The sequence below is a fragment of the Piliocolobus tephrosceles genome, chromosome 5, assembly GCF_002776525.5.
Source record: "Piliocolobus tephrosceles isolate RC106 chromosome 5, ASM277652v3, whole genome shotgun sequence".
Taxonomy (NCBI): Eukaryota; Metazoa; Chordata; class Mammalia; order Primates; family Cercopithecidae; genus Piliocolobus; species Piliocolobus tephrosceles.
Window position 1 is genome coordinate 102,977,722 of NC_045438.1, and position 16,824 is coordinate 102,994,545.

General features: G+C 34.5%; 1 protein-coding gene across 2 annotated transcripts in view; it reads right to left on the bottom strand.

Moving 5' to 3' along the window:
* ADGRB3 (adhesion G protein-coupled receptor B3) overlaps nucleotides 1-16,824 on the bottom strand; it is a 765,428-nt gene that overhangs the window by 145,459 nt on the left and 603,145 nt on the right. For both annotated transcript variants that reach the window (XM_023230291.2, XM_023230292.1), the window contains 2 exons: nucleotides 16,409-16,512; nucleotides 12,034-12,136 (listed from right to left, as the gene is read on the bottom strand). In XM_023230291.2, coding sequence (XP_023086059.1) covers nucleotides 12,034-12,136; nucleotides 16,409-16,512 — 207 coding nt within the window. The remainder of the gene's footprint in view (nucleotides 1-12,033; nucleotides 12,137-16,408; nucleotides 16,513-16,824) is intronic.

The following is a 16,824-nucleotide window of genomic DNA, read 5'->3' on the forward strand; positions in this document are numbered from 1 at the left end:
TAATTGATGAGATGCTTTTGAAAGTGGTCTTGCTACTAATTGCACCAGGGCAACAGGTACAAACCAGAAGAATGTCACCTGACTAAGGGTTTATTCACCCCTATAACATTTCTAATGGGTGGCCACTGTGACAGAAATATACAGAGAGAAAAGAGTAATGAATATGAGGCAGTGAGGTGAAAGAAGTACATAGGCCCATGTCATGTTGAGGCTTGTGGGCCATATTATGTGGTTTGGATTTCATTCCAAGTGCAATAATAGAAGCTTCACTTATATTCACTGAAGGGTTTTAAACAGACATGTGGCATGATATGATTTATAACTGTAAAAGATCACTAGGCTGGTGAGTGAAGAATGGTTAAGTAACTTGACAAGTGGTGCATGCCCAGGAAGCAGTCGAGTTTAAAGTACTTTAGTTGGAGTAAGTGAAGTTTCCATCACACCTGGAACATGCGTCAGTTTACAGCAGATCCTTCCAGCTCCAAGCAAACCTTGGGTTCCTGTGGCTCTGACACATCTTCATTGCACTTTCACGAGAGACCCTGAGCCAGAACTGCCCAGCTACGTCTCTCCTAAATTCCTGACTCATAGAAGTGGTGAAGATTATAAATATGTTTTGAGCTACTAAGCTTTGAGGTAATTTGTTACATAGCAATAGATAATCAGGACAGATTGTCCTTTTCGTTGTAATAAAGGATGCTGTTCTTAGGTATACAGAATTCACCTTTTAGCTTTATTTTGGAGATTTTGAAAATATATAACAGAAATTTCTAAACAGAGAAATAGATGGTTTTAGTTCTAATACAAAGAAAATAAACAAAAATAAGTAAATGAAAAAAGCAGAACTAATTTGTATTTTGTAAAAGCAATCCACGTTTCTATTCATTAGGAAAAATCACTTTAAATTACAGATAGAATTTAATTGGCAATAAAATAGATACAAATAAGATTCATTCAAAACCTTCTGTAGTCCTAATTGCATGTATACACTGATGTATCATCTACCAAAGACACATCTATAGAGATATACGAAAACTATGTGTACTATAGTTTAACAAAGCACTTATACAGGCCCTCATCACAAATATTAACGAATTAAAATTCTTCTGCTTATATGTCTACTGTTAAAGCTAGTAATTTCTTCTTTACATTACAATTGAAGTCTTAATCTTTGATTTGATCCACTAGCAGCCTAAGATAACTACAAATATTTTAATTTACTTACTTTGAATTTCATACATCTTAGATTTCATAGTCAAGACCTAGATTCAATTCCATCATATGCCTAGTTCTTTCTTCAAGGCTTAAGATTTAAAATTAACTGACTAGCTATCACAAAAGAAGTAAAAAATGGACTTTAATCTGCTTATTTTTTTATTATAGGCATTAGTGTTTGGTCTTTAGTTCCAAGATTTGCTATAGCAAATTTTGGAATGCTTATGATTTGATATACATAATAACAATCCAAATTTTAGGGTAGGGTGAGATAGGATAGAGGCAGAGAGGTAAAAAGAGAACTCTGCCTGTGCATGAATTTAGTTGGGAATTAGCTTAACTCTGCCATCTCTATTTTCTGCTTCAGATGTTACTTCTCTGCCCAAGACTGTCAGATGAAAGAGTTTCTCTAATAAAGGCTTTAACAAATACTGCTGTATATTAAGAAGTTTTCTTCTACAAAGACAGCCAGCTTTGTTGTCTCATGCATTGGGTATTTGTTAGCTACTTTCAACTTCTTCAATTTATAAAATGTCCAGCTTGGTTGAGAGTGATCTGATTCCTGTTTTTTTCCATAATGTTATACACTGGGAACCAATCGGCATCATAAGTGAAGGCATTCTGTGATAAGTTCCAGAGTGCTCCAAAGAAGAAAATCGGCCGGTCGCACTGGCTCATGCCTGTAATCCTAGCACTTTGGGACACCAAGGTGGGTAGATCATGAGGTCAGGAGTTCAAGACCAGCCTGACCAACATGGCGAAACCCCGTCTCTGCTAAAAATACAATAATTAGCTGGGCGTGGTGGTGCACACCTGTAATCCCAGTTACTCAGGAGGCTAAGGCAGGACAATTGTTTGAACCCAGGAGGCGGAGGTTTCAATGAGCTGAGATCGTACCACTGCTTGGGCGACAAAAGGAAACTCCATAAGAAGAAGAAGAAGGAGGAGGGGGAGGAGGAGGAAGAGGAGGAGGAGGAGGAGGAGGAGGAGGAGGAGGAGGAGGAGGAGGAGAAGGAGGAGAAGGAGGAGGAGGAGGAGAAGGAGGAGAAGGAGAAGGAGGAGGAGGAGAAGAAGAAGAAATTCAAAGTGTTTTGCACTCCTTTTCATCTTGGCAGAAGCCTTTTCAGAAAGTGCCAAGGTCCTCTGTTCCAGTTCTGCAGACTACACAGGCTAACCCTTGGGTAGACACATCAGAATTGGAGGTTATTTTTACATAAAGCATCAGCCCAGAAATAGGCTGGCCTCACCTTACATTGCAGTTCTTCTGTTGGTATGCACACAAGATACTTCTAGAAAGCTCAAAATTGCCTAAGACTAGGTCCCAGGCCAAATCCAGCCACACCCATTGCTTTATTTCTATAACTGTTTTCTAGCAACAACAGCAGAACTGAATAGATTCAACAGATAGCATATGTCCTACAAAGCCTAAAGTATTTACTATATGGCCCTTTACACCAAAAGTTTGCTAGCCTCTGAATTACATTATGGAGCATTTGTCAAAGGAGTTATCTGCTACACTCTTGACACCATTCCAATGTCATACTGAGACAAATTTTACTTTGGTCAAAAGATCTTTAGTGATAACTTAAATTCTACTCTCTTCACCTCATATTCACCCTGAGAGGCACAGTCTCAAAGTTCATATCATGGGCCATTGAAAATTCTATTATAATCTTATCTCAATGGCTTTTCATTTTTTTGTGAGAATATCTGTAAATTAAAGTAATTCACTTTCTGTGATGTTTATGTGGTACTTCAGTATTTTACAGTGTATTAAGAATTCTCATAAACATTATCAGCTATACTCCAACATCATTCCTCTACTGACATTAGCCAAACTTCTGACCAGTTCATATTATGTCCCAAGAAGGGGAAAGGTGAAAAATAATACATAGGGAGACATTTGTAATTTCTCTACTGGTTTGATTTCAGGGGAGAAAAGCAGATATTCTTCAACCTTTCTTTGAGACTCTTGGAAGGACACTCAATTTCTCAAATTCTCTTTTGGATATCTCTGCATAAAGATAAGATCTGATTTAACTCAACCATCTCTCATCAAAAGATGGTCTCAAAAATATTCTGTAAGTCTTTAGTATTTTCTTCAACTCCCTTATATCATCATAAAATGACAACAATACAACAATAATGAAAAAAATTGACCTCTATTGCAATTATTCCAAATGGGGCCCCCAAAGATGAAGCGGCTATACTCCTATTATATTATCACTCATTCAATAGGTATAGTCATAACTTCATTCATTCATTCAACATTTATTAATTTCATGCCATGTATAAAACAAGTACTAGTGTTAATAGTTTTTAAATCCACTAAAAAGAGAGACATACTACCCTTGAGAATCACAATACAGTGGGCAGGGTTGATCAGGAATTAATCACTTATAGAATAAGGTGATTGGTGCTAATAATAGAGGTATGTATCACATGCTATGAAAGCAGAAAGGAGTGTTGTAGGAGCTAAGATGGTTTGCATAAGTCCACTCTGTAGTGTGGCAGGAGTTTATCAGAGTAAAAAGCAAGTGCAAAAGCACAGAAGCAAAAGGAACTCCCATAGCCATAAGAAAGGTGGAATGCACACAGAGAGGGTCCCTAGCAGGGAACAGAAAGGGGATGCTGAAATCTAGCTCTTGTTGCCAAGCCAGAAGGCTTGCTAGAGACTATATTAGTCTGGGGGTAGAGGATGATTTTATAACTCATCCGCATCTTCCCTGAAGGAGTGCAGTTTTGATTTCCCACAAAGTCAACTTAGGTACTTCAGGCAGCTCTGAATGCATGTGATATGCAGAACATGGAGTTAATCTCATAAGCCCTACAGATCCATCATACAGTTTGCAGCAGGGGAATTATGCAATCAGGTATTTGTTTTTTCTTTAAGTTTAAGATATTTCTCACAGTGATATGGAGGATGGGCTAATGGAAAGGCTTTAGTTGCAGAGGAAAGTTAGAAGAATGTTATAGTAGTCAAAGTGAGAAATCATGAAGGCCAAGCCTAATGCAGGGGTGGTGGGGATGGAGAGTAGAATTAATCAAGTCATGGGGTTTCTTTGCATTGTCTGGCTTTTGTACAACTCCCTCAGCATAAATGAACAAAAATTAATGAGAGTAGGCCTGACATTGTCAAAGCAATCACCTGCACACTAAGCTGAGACTCATGTTCTGCTTCTCCCCTGTTGAGTGCGTGCTCACTCTTCAGTTTTGATCAGCTTTGAAGCTGAAGCTAAGAATACTCACCGAATGTCCAAACTGCTTCCTTGTCCCTCAAGGTCATTGAGCTCTTGACATCTCAATCATTTCAGTAATTCTATTGTCAAATAATTCCACGTTCATCTTCTTTGCTTGCCCTGAGCCCATTCTTCATACTGATCTTTGCCCTGTTTACAGTAATGTGGTCTCTGGCTTTTACCACACAAAACTGGAAATGAATAATTGAGGGATGAGGAGGTTACAGTAGGACAACAGAGTCTCTGCTATCTCACTGTCTCTCACTTCATTGGGAATCTGTTTTGGGAAATCATCTTTTATTGCTGGGAGCCCGAGGAAATCAAGAAGCTAGCCAACCATTATGTTTCTTGGTTTGATGAAGGTTTTCAGGAATCCAGAAGAACTCTAAGTTAGTAAGATAGTTCAAAATGCGACCAAGTGAATCACACATAAGCTTATTACATTCAAATCATTTTACAAACATCATAGCAAGTCAACAAATTAGATTTTAATGAATCTAAATAGGTGTTACCCTCGACCATTAAAATCACACATTCATTTGAGACATAATAGACTTACACTTGGGACACTATTGGCAGGATATGTCTCCAGTGAGAAGAATTATAACTAAGCACATTTCTTTTTAAGGCTATGAACATTATATTCTTATGAAGAAAAAAGATTAACAATTACTAGTTTTTAGCATCTCCTTAACTAAAATCCAGGGGCCAGATCACATTTAAAGCATGCCATCAATCACTTAGAGCTAAAACAGGCCCTAGAAAAATAATCTATCACTATTAGCTGAGACCTTGTCTAGAGTGGGGGACTCTGCTTTTTGTAAGACTAACGACAGCTATTAGATTCATAGATATAAGCACAAATATATTCAAATTTATTTCATTCATTTAATAATACTTATTATTTACTTACTATACATAGACTATATGCTTGCAAGAGATTTAAGAATGAGTATAACCTTGTCCTGCCCTAAGAAGTGTATAGTTTGATTAGAAGCAGGTAATATAATGCAAGATAATAGGTATGCACTGGAAATCCTGGAACCCAGAGCAGGTGTGCCTAAGGAGGGTTTTCTCTAATGGGAAAACTGATCAGAGTGTCAGAGAATGAGCTTGAGACAAATAAAGACAGTTAGGAAGTCAGGTGGGGTTGGGGTGGAGGAGTAGTGCCCCAGGATGAAGTACAGCATGAAACAACAACAAAAAATAGATTAATTTGGATGAACTAGTAGAAGTTTGGTGATGCTGGTATAACAAAAGTCAGTAAAATAGAAACAGTATGGAGAGGTCAGCACGGGTCATTTTTAAGATCTGCTTTTTCTCAGGTTTTACAAGCTCCAGAAGTTTTTCTCTTGTACGATTTATTCCTGAGTTCCAATATATTATTACAAGAAAAGCAGTGAATAAAAAAATCTTCACAGATAAACAAAATATGTTTCACTGCTTGTGTCTGAGCACAATTTGAAAATTACTTCTGTAGGAAATGAGACAACAGTAAATGTTACATAGGGAAATCGAGTGGTCACATTTGAATGTTTGTCCCAAGGATAGATAATGGGGCTGATAATACTGTAAGCAGTATGACCAATACCTGATAGAGACAAGAAACTAGATCTGAGAAATATTTGAGGGTTAAACTGTCATAGGTGGATGATTTATTAGATTTACTCCATGAGAGAGAAGGAGTCATCAAGGGTAACTTTCAGAGTTCTAGAGTATGTAATTGGGTTAGAGACTACAGAAAAGGCATTCAATTTTGCTTTTGAATGCAAAAGACTGGGGTGGAGACAGAAATGGTGAATTTAGTGGTGAGCAGGAAATTAGACATGAGGAAATATGAAGGTAAGAAGAGAAGGACAGAATCAGATGTATATCTAGGTGTCATAATTATCTTTGGCATAATTATAGCTACTGTTTAAGTGGTACGTACACTTAAACAGTACCACCATCTGGGTTAAGTGCTGATACCAGTCTCTGGGTTAAGTGCTTCATATGTACTAATTCATGTAACCTTGATAACAAGCTTAGGTCTAGAGATGCAGTGTGTCATGCTTAAGTCACACAACTAGGAGAACTGGTAGATTTAGGATACTGAAGTCTACCTGGTTTACAGTGCCTTCTCTTAACCATCCCCATCTGAGACTGGTATCTCCCAAAGAAGCATGTAGAACACTGAATCTCTAGAGCAGGGGGCAGTCAGCTTCGAAGGGTATCAGGCAGAACTGAATGGATAGCTATAAATACATATTAAATATTTTTTCTCAGAAGTTGAAAACACACAGATATTTAGAGGTCAGGCATATACATAAATGTGTGAAGAAGCTGGGACTATTGGCAAAAGACAGTGATGGGACAAATAGGTAAATTAGAGAGTGCTTGACCCAAGGTAAGGTATTCAAATTCAAGGTTTTATTTTAAAAAAAAAACAACCATGACAAAACAAAATCATCTTCCATTAGAGTAACTATAACCTACTAGTTTGGCCCATGTTTACTAATTCTCTCTATTCAAACTACAGAACAAAAACAAAACATCTTTATAAAAGGTAAATAACCACAAGATGAAATAGAAGAAAACATAATAGAGAATGGGACTTTTAAAAGTGCTTTGAGATGGAGAATTTTTGTATCTTTTGCAAGTCTGAAATAAAAGACACAGCCCATTATGTAATACAATGCTCCATACATAAAGAACTATGAGATAATTTTCTCCTAAATAATGCTAAGAATATGTTTGACCACCCCAAATAATTTAGAAACTTCCCTTTATCTATCAATGAGGACTTTCGCTTTACTCCTAGGTCAATTAAGACTCAAGCTAATATCTCTTTGTTCTCTCACAATTGACTAGTGTTTCTCAAAATATTAACCTTTGTATGTTTGTTATAATATTTGCAATTTATTTTATAATATTTTGGTATTTCCAGTATGATATCATATATGTGCCAGTTAGTTTAACCTGTAATTCTAGGAGGAGTCCAAGAATGCCTAGACTAGTTGGTCAGTTGGCTTTATATTTGGAAGGCCCATACCCGGCAACTACAGGTCCTTCTTACTGAGGTGTATCTAGCCACAATCAACACTTTACTCATTATCACACTAAATACAAAAGATTAGTCTTTATTGGTGAACTAGTGTCTGGTTAATCACTATAATGAATGTATTAATGGATTCCCTTTGGTGAAAGTAAAGGAATTGAAGATACGTGTATTGGCTAAAACAGTTAGACACCCCTTACTCTTAAATGAACTGTACGTAAGATTCCACTGAGGCCTATATCCCATATCTTTTAGCGATGGGGCTCACGATTTTATCCACAATCATCATTCTGTGTCCAGACATTGGATTAGGAGGACTGAACGACACTGACTAAAGGGCACAGAATCCTGCTCCTAGATTGTTGCTATGTCCACGTCAGTTCCACCTCAGTGAATATTACATACAGGGTGGGTGAAAGTATCTAAAAGATCAAAAGACCTAGGCCCTCATTGAGCTTACGGAATAGGTTTTGTTCCTGATTTGCTAATAAGGGATTATCTAATAAATATCTAAATGTGTGATAAAATTTGGACTTAGACTTGCTTTAATAAAAGAAGGTTATAATAATAACCTGGTAGTGAGGTTGTGAGAGACAGAAGCTATCTCCCAGCTCTTTGAACTTCTTGGGTGGTTATCCTTATCTAACCAAAAAACCAAGAGTTTTGTCAAATTTGTCTTCTATCAGTTAAAAAGAGTGCTATGAAATCTTCAATATGATAAATCCTTTAAATCCTTAAATTCCTTTGAAGCAAAAGCAATATATGCTTTTGTCATTAAGAAAAACTATGCTCTGAATTTATGTTTTCAAAATAATCTTTGCTTTCTGCAAAACAGTAGTACCAAAAATAGTCTACTCAGCTCAACACAAACACTTAAAGGTGAAAAGGAAACTCTTTACAAATGAATAACATTTGAGCAATACAAAGACATCCTGGTTGAAAGTTTAAATGCACAAAGAGATAAAAGGGAAATATCACTTTATGGGAAAACTCAAAATATAATGAAGTGGGTTATAATTTAATTTTACAACTGCATTTTAAGAAAAGATATAATAAAATGCACTTGGTTCCTTACTTTGTTGCCAGCAATTGAATATACATTTAAAACATTTGAATACATTTATTTTATGCGATGAATTATTTCAGCTTGTTTATATCTCAATTCAAAAGGAAGCAGAGATATTCAGTAGCAAGATAATCAGGTCAATTATATTTCAATAAGCAATTCAGAGAAACGCCCTCATATGACACTTCAGAACTATTCTGTACATCGACATCAGATACCAGCTTTCATACAAACTAGCCATGACAACTCACTGAAGCAGTATCAAATAATTTCTACATCAAGAAGCTCTCTCAGATGTTTACACTTTCTAAGATGGGAATACGAAAGCATCAATTAAAACTTCTCAGGAAAGTCAAAGATACAAATCTGATCAATGAAAAAATGCCCACAGAAGCAAAGGGATCCTATACAAAGCCAAAATAAAATATTTTAGTCATCGAACAATATCTTACAGTTTCAAAAAATTTATTTGTAGTTTATGTACGTAAGTTTATACAGACAACACACTTTGTATTTTTCTATTTTTTTGAGACACCATTAATCTCAAATACAGTCAAACAGATGTAGTCTTTCATATACCAAATTCTCATATATAAATACAAATAGAGTCAATCTAATTCAACTAATAAAAAACCAGATTATTTCCCCTAGAAAATGTGATATTGTTTTGAGTGACTAAGAATAAAATTCCAGAATTTTGTAATTTTCTCTTCTAATCACTCTAATGTGAATTGTCCTAGGATTGTAAGAATATCTACTCAGAGCTAGTAAAGCAAAATTAATATAGCATAAGAACAAACTAATAATCTCTTATTTTCTTCATCAATACTACCACTTACTAACCACTCCTCCCCAAATGCATCAATAACTATAGCAGCAAAAATTAGTATTAGTCAATCTGAAACAAAACCACTTTGGTTGCAAAACTACACAGAAGCTATTCTATAGTTGATTACTTGGGGAGAAACTACATCACACTCTTATTTTGGTAGTAAGTCAATATCAGCCCTTCCTCAAAATAAGAAATGAAAAGTAAACCAAATTTATCTTGTCTTTGATATTCATAATATTTGGAGATCTCAAAAGACATTATTACAAAAAAAAAAAAAAGAGGACATTGAAAACCTATGAAGTTCAAACTGGGCAGACAGAATGTAGTTTTTTGAGATAATTTTAGTTTCTGAATATAACTGGCATTTAGACCTACACAACATGGTAGACACTAGCTGCATGTAGCTATTGAACATTTGAAATGTAGTTAGTTCAAACTAAGAAGTATCATGAGTATAAAATATACTCCAGATTCTGAAGACTTAAAAAAGATTGTAAAATGTTGCATTAATAATTTTACATTATGTCTTAAAATGGTAATATTGTAGATATACTGAGGTAAACATTATATATTAAAATTAATTTTGTCGGTTTTGTTTATCTTTTTAATTTGGCTACTAATATAATTTAAATTACATATGTGGCTTGTATTTGTGTCTTGCATTGCACTTCTATTGTACATCAGTGATTTAGACCATAACCACTATGATGTGGAGTACAACTTGTAGAAATGTCTGTAGTACCATTTGGCTCAGAACTTATAAAAACTTTACCAAACAGCATGAAAGTTTTAAAAGCATATTTTGTACTGTGGATCATGCAGTTTTTCATAGTCTAAGGAGAGGTGTAAGTCAAGAGTGTTTGGAGGGTAGAAAAAAACAGAAAAGGAAGAATGTTTGGTGAAAAAAACTTAAACTCTGAGCTCAAGCTGGCTCTAGCTTGACTTTTTCTGGTTCCTGATCCCGATAAACAATTCCTATTTCAGAGGAAAGCTCTCTTTTTCTGGGTGAAGGTTGAAGGGCAAGCAGTTAAAAAATTGGGAATAGGTATTAACCAGTGTGTGAACATTTCTAAGAGATCTGAGGTCCAGCCCAAGTGAACAACCAAAGAGGAAAGAATGACATGAGTAATTTAATAATTCTTTAAGGTTTACAGTCCATCTCATCCGCTTTATCTCTACTTCCTTCCTATGATTGCCTTTTTGTTTCCCTTTTTCTTTTCACTTACATTCATGTTTACCCTAATTTTTCATTCTGTTGGTTATTTTGTGCCTTCTTCTCTCCCAATTCTGATTGGCATCCCTTTCACCTTTAGTCATTCTCTCTCTCTCTTTTTTCTTTACTATGTATTTCCTTTTAAAATTTGTATTAAATGTTTATAACATGGACCTGAACTATATTTTAATAGTCTTTACTTTCTTTCAGATTCTTTCTTTAAGAAGAAAAGATATAGGAAATAAATGGAGGAAAATTAAACACTCAAAGACATAAAAGTTATTTTTATTTCTACAGGGTCCTTGATGGGGTTGTCGTTTTTGATTTCTCCTTTGGGATTTGTGGCCTACTCTTTGGGCCCTTCCCCTGACCTAGGGCAATGTGGGCCAAGAAGAAACATTCATCAGAATCACTTAAAGCAGCCTCCTAGGTCCTACCCAGACCTAGAATTTGGACTCTTTTGGTGGGAATCACCAGTCTTAGGAACGTAGGTTAGCAAAATAAACAGACTATCCATTATCCTTGACGTTAATACATGTCCTATGAATATATAATACATGAAAAAAACCTACTGAAGTGCACATGATTATTTTAAAATGATGGCTTATGGGAAAAATTTTAATTATTCGTTTTAGTATTTGAAAATTAAAAAGCTGAAAAATAACAGGCCTGAAGGCATGTGATTGATTGACAAATAAGTTATCAAAGTGGTGTTTAACAGAATCCCTTTGAGGCAGGGGTAAGTTAACTTCAAATTGCTATTATGGGTTTCTTAAAATGCATTTCAGAATAGTAAAGACAATCATTTCTGGGAAAAAACATGGTCATTGAACTCATATAAATTGGTTCATTCATATAAACAGAAAACATACTTTTACATTCTGCTAAGTATCAAAAGACTTTTAGGTTAACCAAAAATTTTGAAAGGCATAAAATCTAAAGTAGCTTTCATCTAACACTTTCTTCAATTATTACCTATGGATATTTTTCAGGTGGATTTTCAAGAGAGATGTTACACTTGTAAGCAATTCATAGTTACCTTTTAGGAATCAATATGTTAATAAATTAGACCAAAACACAAGCCTTCTATCTATTACAATTAGATCTTATTACCATTAGACTAATGAATCGAAATATGTGCTTTTGATGTCCCAAGGTTTTGAACTCGCAGAGCTTTGATATAATGTTTAATAAACATACGTTTTTACTCTTATGAACAACCTCTCAACCCACAGGAAATTAAGCCAAGGGTATACACTTCTGAACTGGAGTAGGCAATGTTTTTATTCAGAAACCAATAAACAAATTTTGCTTTAAAATATAATTTTGTCAGAAGTTCTCCATTTTAGAATGAATGTTTAGATTATCAATAACCAACTATATGCCAAAACATAAATACACAAAAAGAATCAGAATAATCACCAGTCATACCTTATTATGTGTCTGAGTCTGTCCAACCAGTATGAGGATATTGGATGAGATGATAGACAGGCAGAAATTAATTAGTATTATGGACCTCTCAGATCGTATGTACCTAGCCAGAGAGAGAAAAGTTGTCCAATTTTAAAATCCAACAGAAAGATGAAGAATTCTATGTTGTGCAAGTTGATGGCATTCATCTGGAACAATAAGTACTGCAGCACAGGAATATTTACAAAAATAAAAAATATAAAAATAGTTCTTAAAATAAATAGTCACTTTTAGAGACCCAATTTTATAGTGGTATGGCATGTGCAAGAGTCCTTCAGGATTTTTTTTTCTTATACATTGGTGGGACAATATAGCATTTCTGACAGAGCCTAAGTTGCCCATCTGTTGTCATGATACACTTTTTTTTTTTTTTAACTAAACATATAAAACTTCTTGGAAATATGTGAATTAGTATAATATCTTTATATACATGTTTATATATGTGTGTGTATATATGTTTAGCATTATCATATGAATCAACCAATAGAAACTTTGAGAAACAAAAAGAAAAAAATCACACAAATTGTGAAGTATTATTGTTATTTACTAGAAGGATACCATTACTTTCATGAAACTGTGAACACTTTTATCCACTCAAGCATTTTAATGTAATTAGGCTGTTACTCTTTATATTTTTCCTAAGTAATTGTTCAAAAAATGAATCTTTATTTCTAAAAATGAATCCAATTCACAAATGATAATTCACTCTCAGGCTGGAAAATCACTTGACATATGCCATATTTTACCCTTATGAAGAAGTGTTTATATACAGTCTGTTATATCGTTGTTAAGTGCACCAAGAATATAAGCCATAGAGAAAACTGCTCAGAATCAAATGTTCTACCAGCTGTTTACCCTGAAAGAGTAACAGCTATTTTGCTTCACTGTATTCTGTGGTAAATCACTGACTGACAGCAACAAAAAGACACTGTTGTATTTGTTGTGTGTTTAGGCCTGTTCAATTTCTATTGTAACATGGAATCACATTCTACAGCAGGCATGAGCTTTTCTATGCAGTATTAGACAGGAGTGCCAATGATCTGGAGGCACTCTGGAAGGTAAACATCTATCAAACTTCTCTGTGTGTCTGTCTGTCTTTCCTGTCTTTGAGGACTATTTAGGTAGAATCCTCACATTTCATCACACATTTCCAAAAAGAACACAAGAGTAAGAATAACAATAAAATACACAAAGGAGTTTTTGTAATACAAAAAGAAATTCCCTTCAGTCACAAAACAAACTCAAATGGGACCAACTTAGATCAAATCTCAACACAAAATGGCCTTGGGGTTACTGAACCTTGTTTCTGTATCATCAGCGCAAACAATAGAATAAACCACACACTGAGATGCTGAAGACATCATTAACTATTAAGTCGTCTCTTTTTGGTGGCTGGGGAATATTATATAAAAAGTTAAGGGGGTTCATAAAATTAACCCTCTGTTTGATGTTAATGGCTTCCATGAAAGCACAAACACACAGACATTATGAAAAGGGTTTCAGTGAAACTTTTTGTTTTGTAAATAGACAAAAATATGATAATGAAATATCCAAAACTGACTAGTCTGAAGTTTTTATATGTTTCTATTTTTATCAAAACTGAGTCCTACTGTTGCCTTCATAATTGCTATGAAATGTCTCAATTTTCACAAATTTCTTTACCATATTAGATTTTTTTAAACAAAATTTAAGAATGCTTTATGTTAATACAGTGATGACAAGGACATGCTTCATTAGTTTTCATGAAGAAATGTAATTCTGCCAAACTTATCTATAGGTGAAGAGAATATAACCTAATGTATTAAATTTTTGGTGAACATTTCTGATGAACTACATGGAACACCAACAAATTTATAAACAGCCTATTATGTATAAAATACTTGAGATGCTTGTACATGTCACAACTCTTTAGAAATCAAAATTTCTAAACTTTTTACTTAGAATAAAAGGTGGTAGGAACCTAGCATGCTTAATAGCATACAGTAATATTATACAGTACACAATATATACCCTACATGTATAATGGCATCCTTCTAGTAAGCAAGGATAATACTTCACAATTGTGTGGGGTTTTAAAATTCAGTTCTCAAAGTTTCTATTGGTGTTGCTATAGGTATTTATAAACTGCATTTAATTCATGATGTTATCAAGATTCACTTAATAATTCATGGAGTCTTGTCACTTCTTTTAAGCTACTAACATTATTTCAATTCTTCCATTTGCATAGAATGAGTTGATGATGACCACTAACTCTTAGGGATTTAGATTTGTGTTGTTTCTTGGTACTTTCTTCTATAATTCTCAAGTCCATCTCAAGTTTTAATAGATCCTTTGAATTGTTTTGGTAATTCTTAGAAAATTATTGTAGTAGTGACTTTCCTGAACTTTCTGCATTAAAGAAAACTTTATTATTGACTAATTAATTGTATGCTTCCTTGATTAAATATACACATCACCTACCCTGAAAATGTATATGCTAGTATTAGTGATATGTATTGAGGGGTAAAGAAAAGGTGGAATTGCTGCCTGAACCCTAAATGCTGATAAATGGAATTTAGTTCTACATAGTTCAGTGAGCATGCATTATGTTGCTATTGTGATTACCTAATTCCTAGTCTTTAAATGCTGCCTCATGTTTAAACAACTGTTATTTAAACAATTGTGGTAGAGGAAGTTGTCTGCTTTTCAATGTTTATCCATCTTACTTTTGCATTACTGAGACAATGTCTGCTTGAGTGAGCCCTGAACCCAAGATTCTGCTGCCTACAATGTCATGCTTAAACTAAGCATTTCTTTCATTTCCTGGAGCAGGACATATTTTATCAGATTGTCCCACTTTGTCAGTGTTTCACTACTAGATAATTCCTTCCATCATGTACCAGTGCTAAAGGGTCAAGAGATACATATTTTTTACTTTTGCATGAAGCATAAAAACTCTTCATAACTTTGACAATTTAAGTATCTGTGACAATTAATTCTCTCTCAAAAGAGTAAAAATTATAATGAAGAACAATACATTTTATTAAAAGAGTGAAGTAAAATGGTCTTTTTAAATAAAATTGTAATTCATTTTTCAACTGAATGCTTTTTATCTTTTTTTTTTTTTTTTTTTTTTGGAGACAGAGTCTCGCTCTGTCACCCAGGCTAGAGTGCAGTGGCCAGATCTCAGCTCACTGCAAGCTCCACCTCCCGGGTTTACGCCATACTCCTGCCTCAGTCTCCTGAGTAGCTGGGACTACAGGTGCCTGCCACCTCGCCCGGCTAGTTTTTTATATTTTTTAGTAGAGATGGGGTTTCACCATGTTAGCCAGGATGGTCTTGATCTCCTGACCTCGTGATCCGCACGTCTTGGCCTCCCAAAGTGCTGGGATTACAGGCTTGAGCCACTGCGCCCGGCCATGTTTTTTATCTTAAATGAATAAAGATTAAGATTTCTGAGGCAGAACCATCTACTTTTGCAATTCTAGTATTACAACATTCAGAAAATATTAGGCAATTTTCTATATACTAATATAGTTAAAAATATTTAGATTATTTTTCAATAATAAAAATGGATACAAACATGTTTAGCATTTAAAAATTTAAAAATCCATTAGAAAAATCCAGTACTTTGGCCATATGGCTATGTATTTTATCAATATGTGAGTAGACAATAAACTTCACAGGTCTAATTCTTAGTAACACAATCAAAAACAAGTTTTTAAAAATACTAGTCTTTCATATATCAAGTAGGTTCGATTTCAACTATTGTAGAACAAAATTTTTCAATAACTTCTCTTTGTTTGTGTATTTTTATGACTTCTTTTAATCAATTTGTCAAAGTCTGACATCTTGGACACACTCAACCAACAGGCATTTTCTGGAATATGGTGGTATTATGTTAGTGCTTTAATATTATAGAAGAGTTCACTAGTTGTCTGGGGCATACTGAAAGCATATGTTTGAAACTTGAGAACTTGAGATTATATTTTTATAACAGATAAATTAATTTGACTGTACCAGTTAGACTCACAGTCTCCATAGCAATTGGGATAAATAGAAACCACATATAGATTGAACTTGTGGTATAAGAGTACTACGCTTGGGGTAAGCAACTTGTTGAAGGCTACTAACATTTGAAATGAGAATAAAAGTTTATGTGTGTACTGTTTATTTTCTCAACTCAGGCAAATACAATTCATTTATTATAGCTCAATCACATCAATTATAACTCAGTTGTAAAAATACTGCTTTCAGTGAATTAAGAAGACAGGAGACATATAATAATTATCACATGCTTTGATTTAACTATGAACAACTAAGCATTCCATTTCAAGTCTATCAATTGATTACTTACCTCCATAATGCTGCATAGACAACTGCTAGGGTAATCAAGGCCAAGCAAGAAAGACCACTGCCTACTATTAGGGTAACTGAAGGTGTGCCAGAGGATTCCATGATCTGTGAATTAAACAAAATAAAAAAAGAAACAAATTGGTTTTTAATGAATTAAAATAACTTCTAGACTCAGCAAAGCTAACCTATCACTCAAAAAGAGCCTATATAGTTGTTATAGTTACCAGATAGTTACCCATGAATCCACTCTGTTCTCACATTCTCAACCTCTAAAAATACTAATTCCAGCTTCCCCCCTCTCCCACTGTGAAGTAATAAAGTCATTAGAGTTTTAAATAGTGGATTATGGAATATTACATCCTTATAACTTTTGAAAATCAAGACCTAAAACTACAACTTGGTCAACATTCACATGTT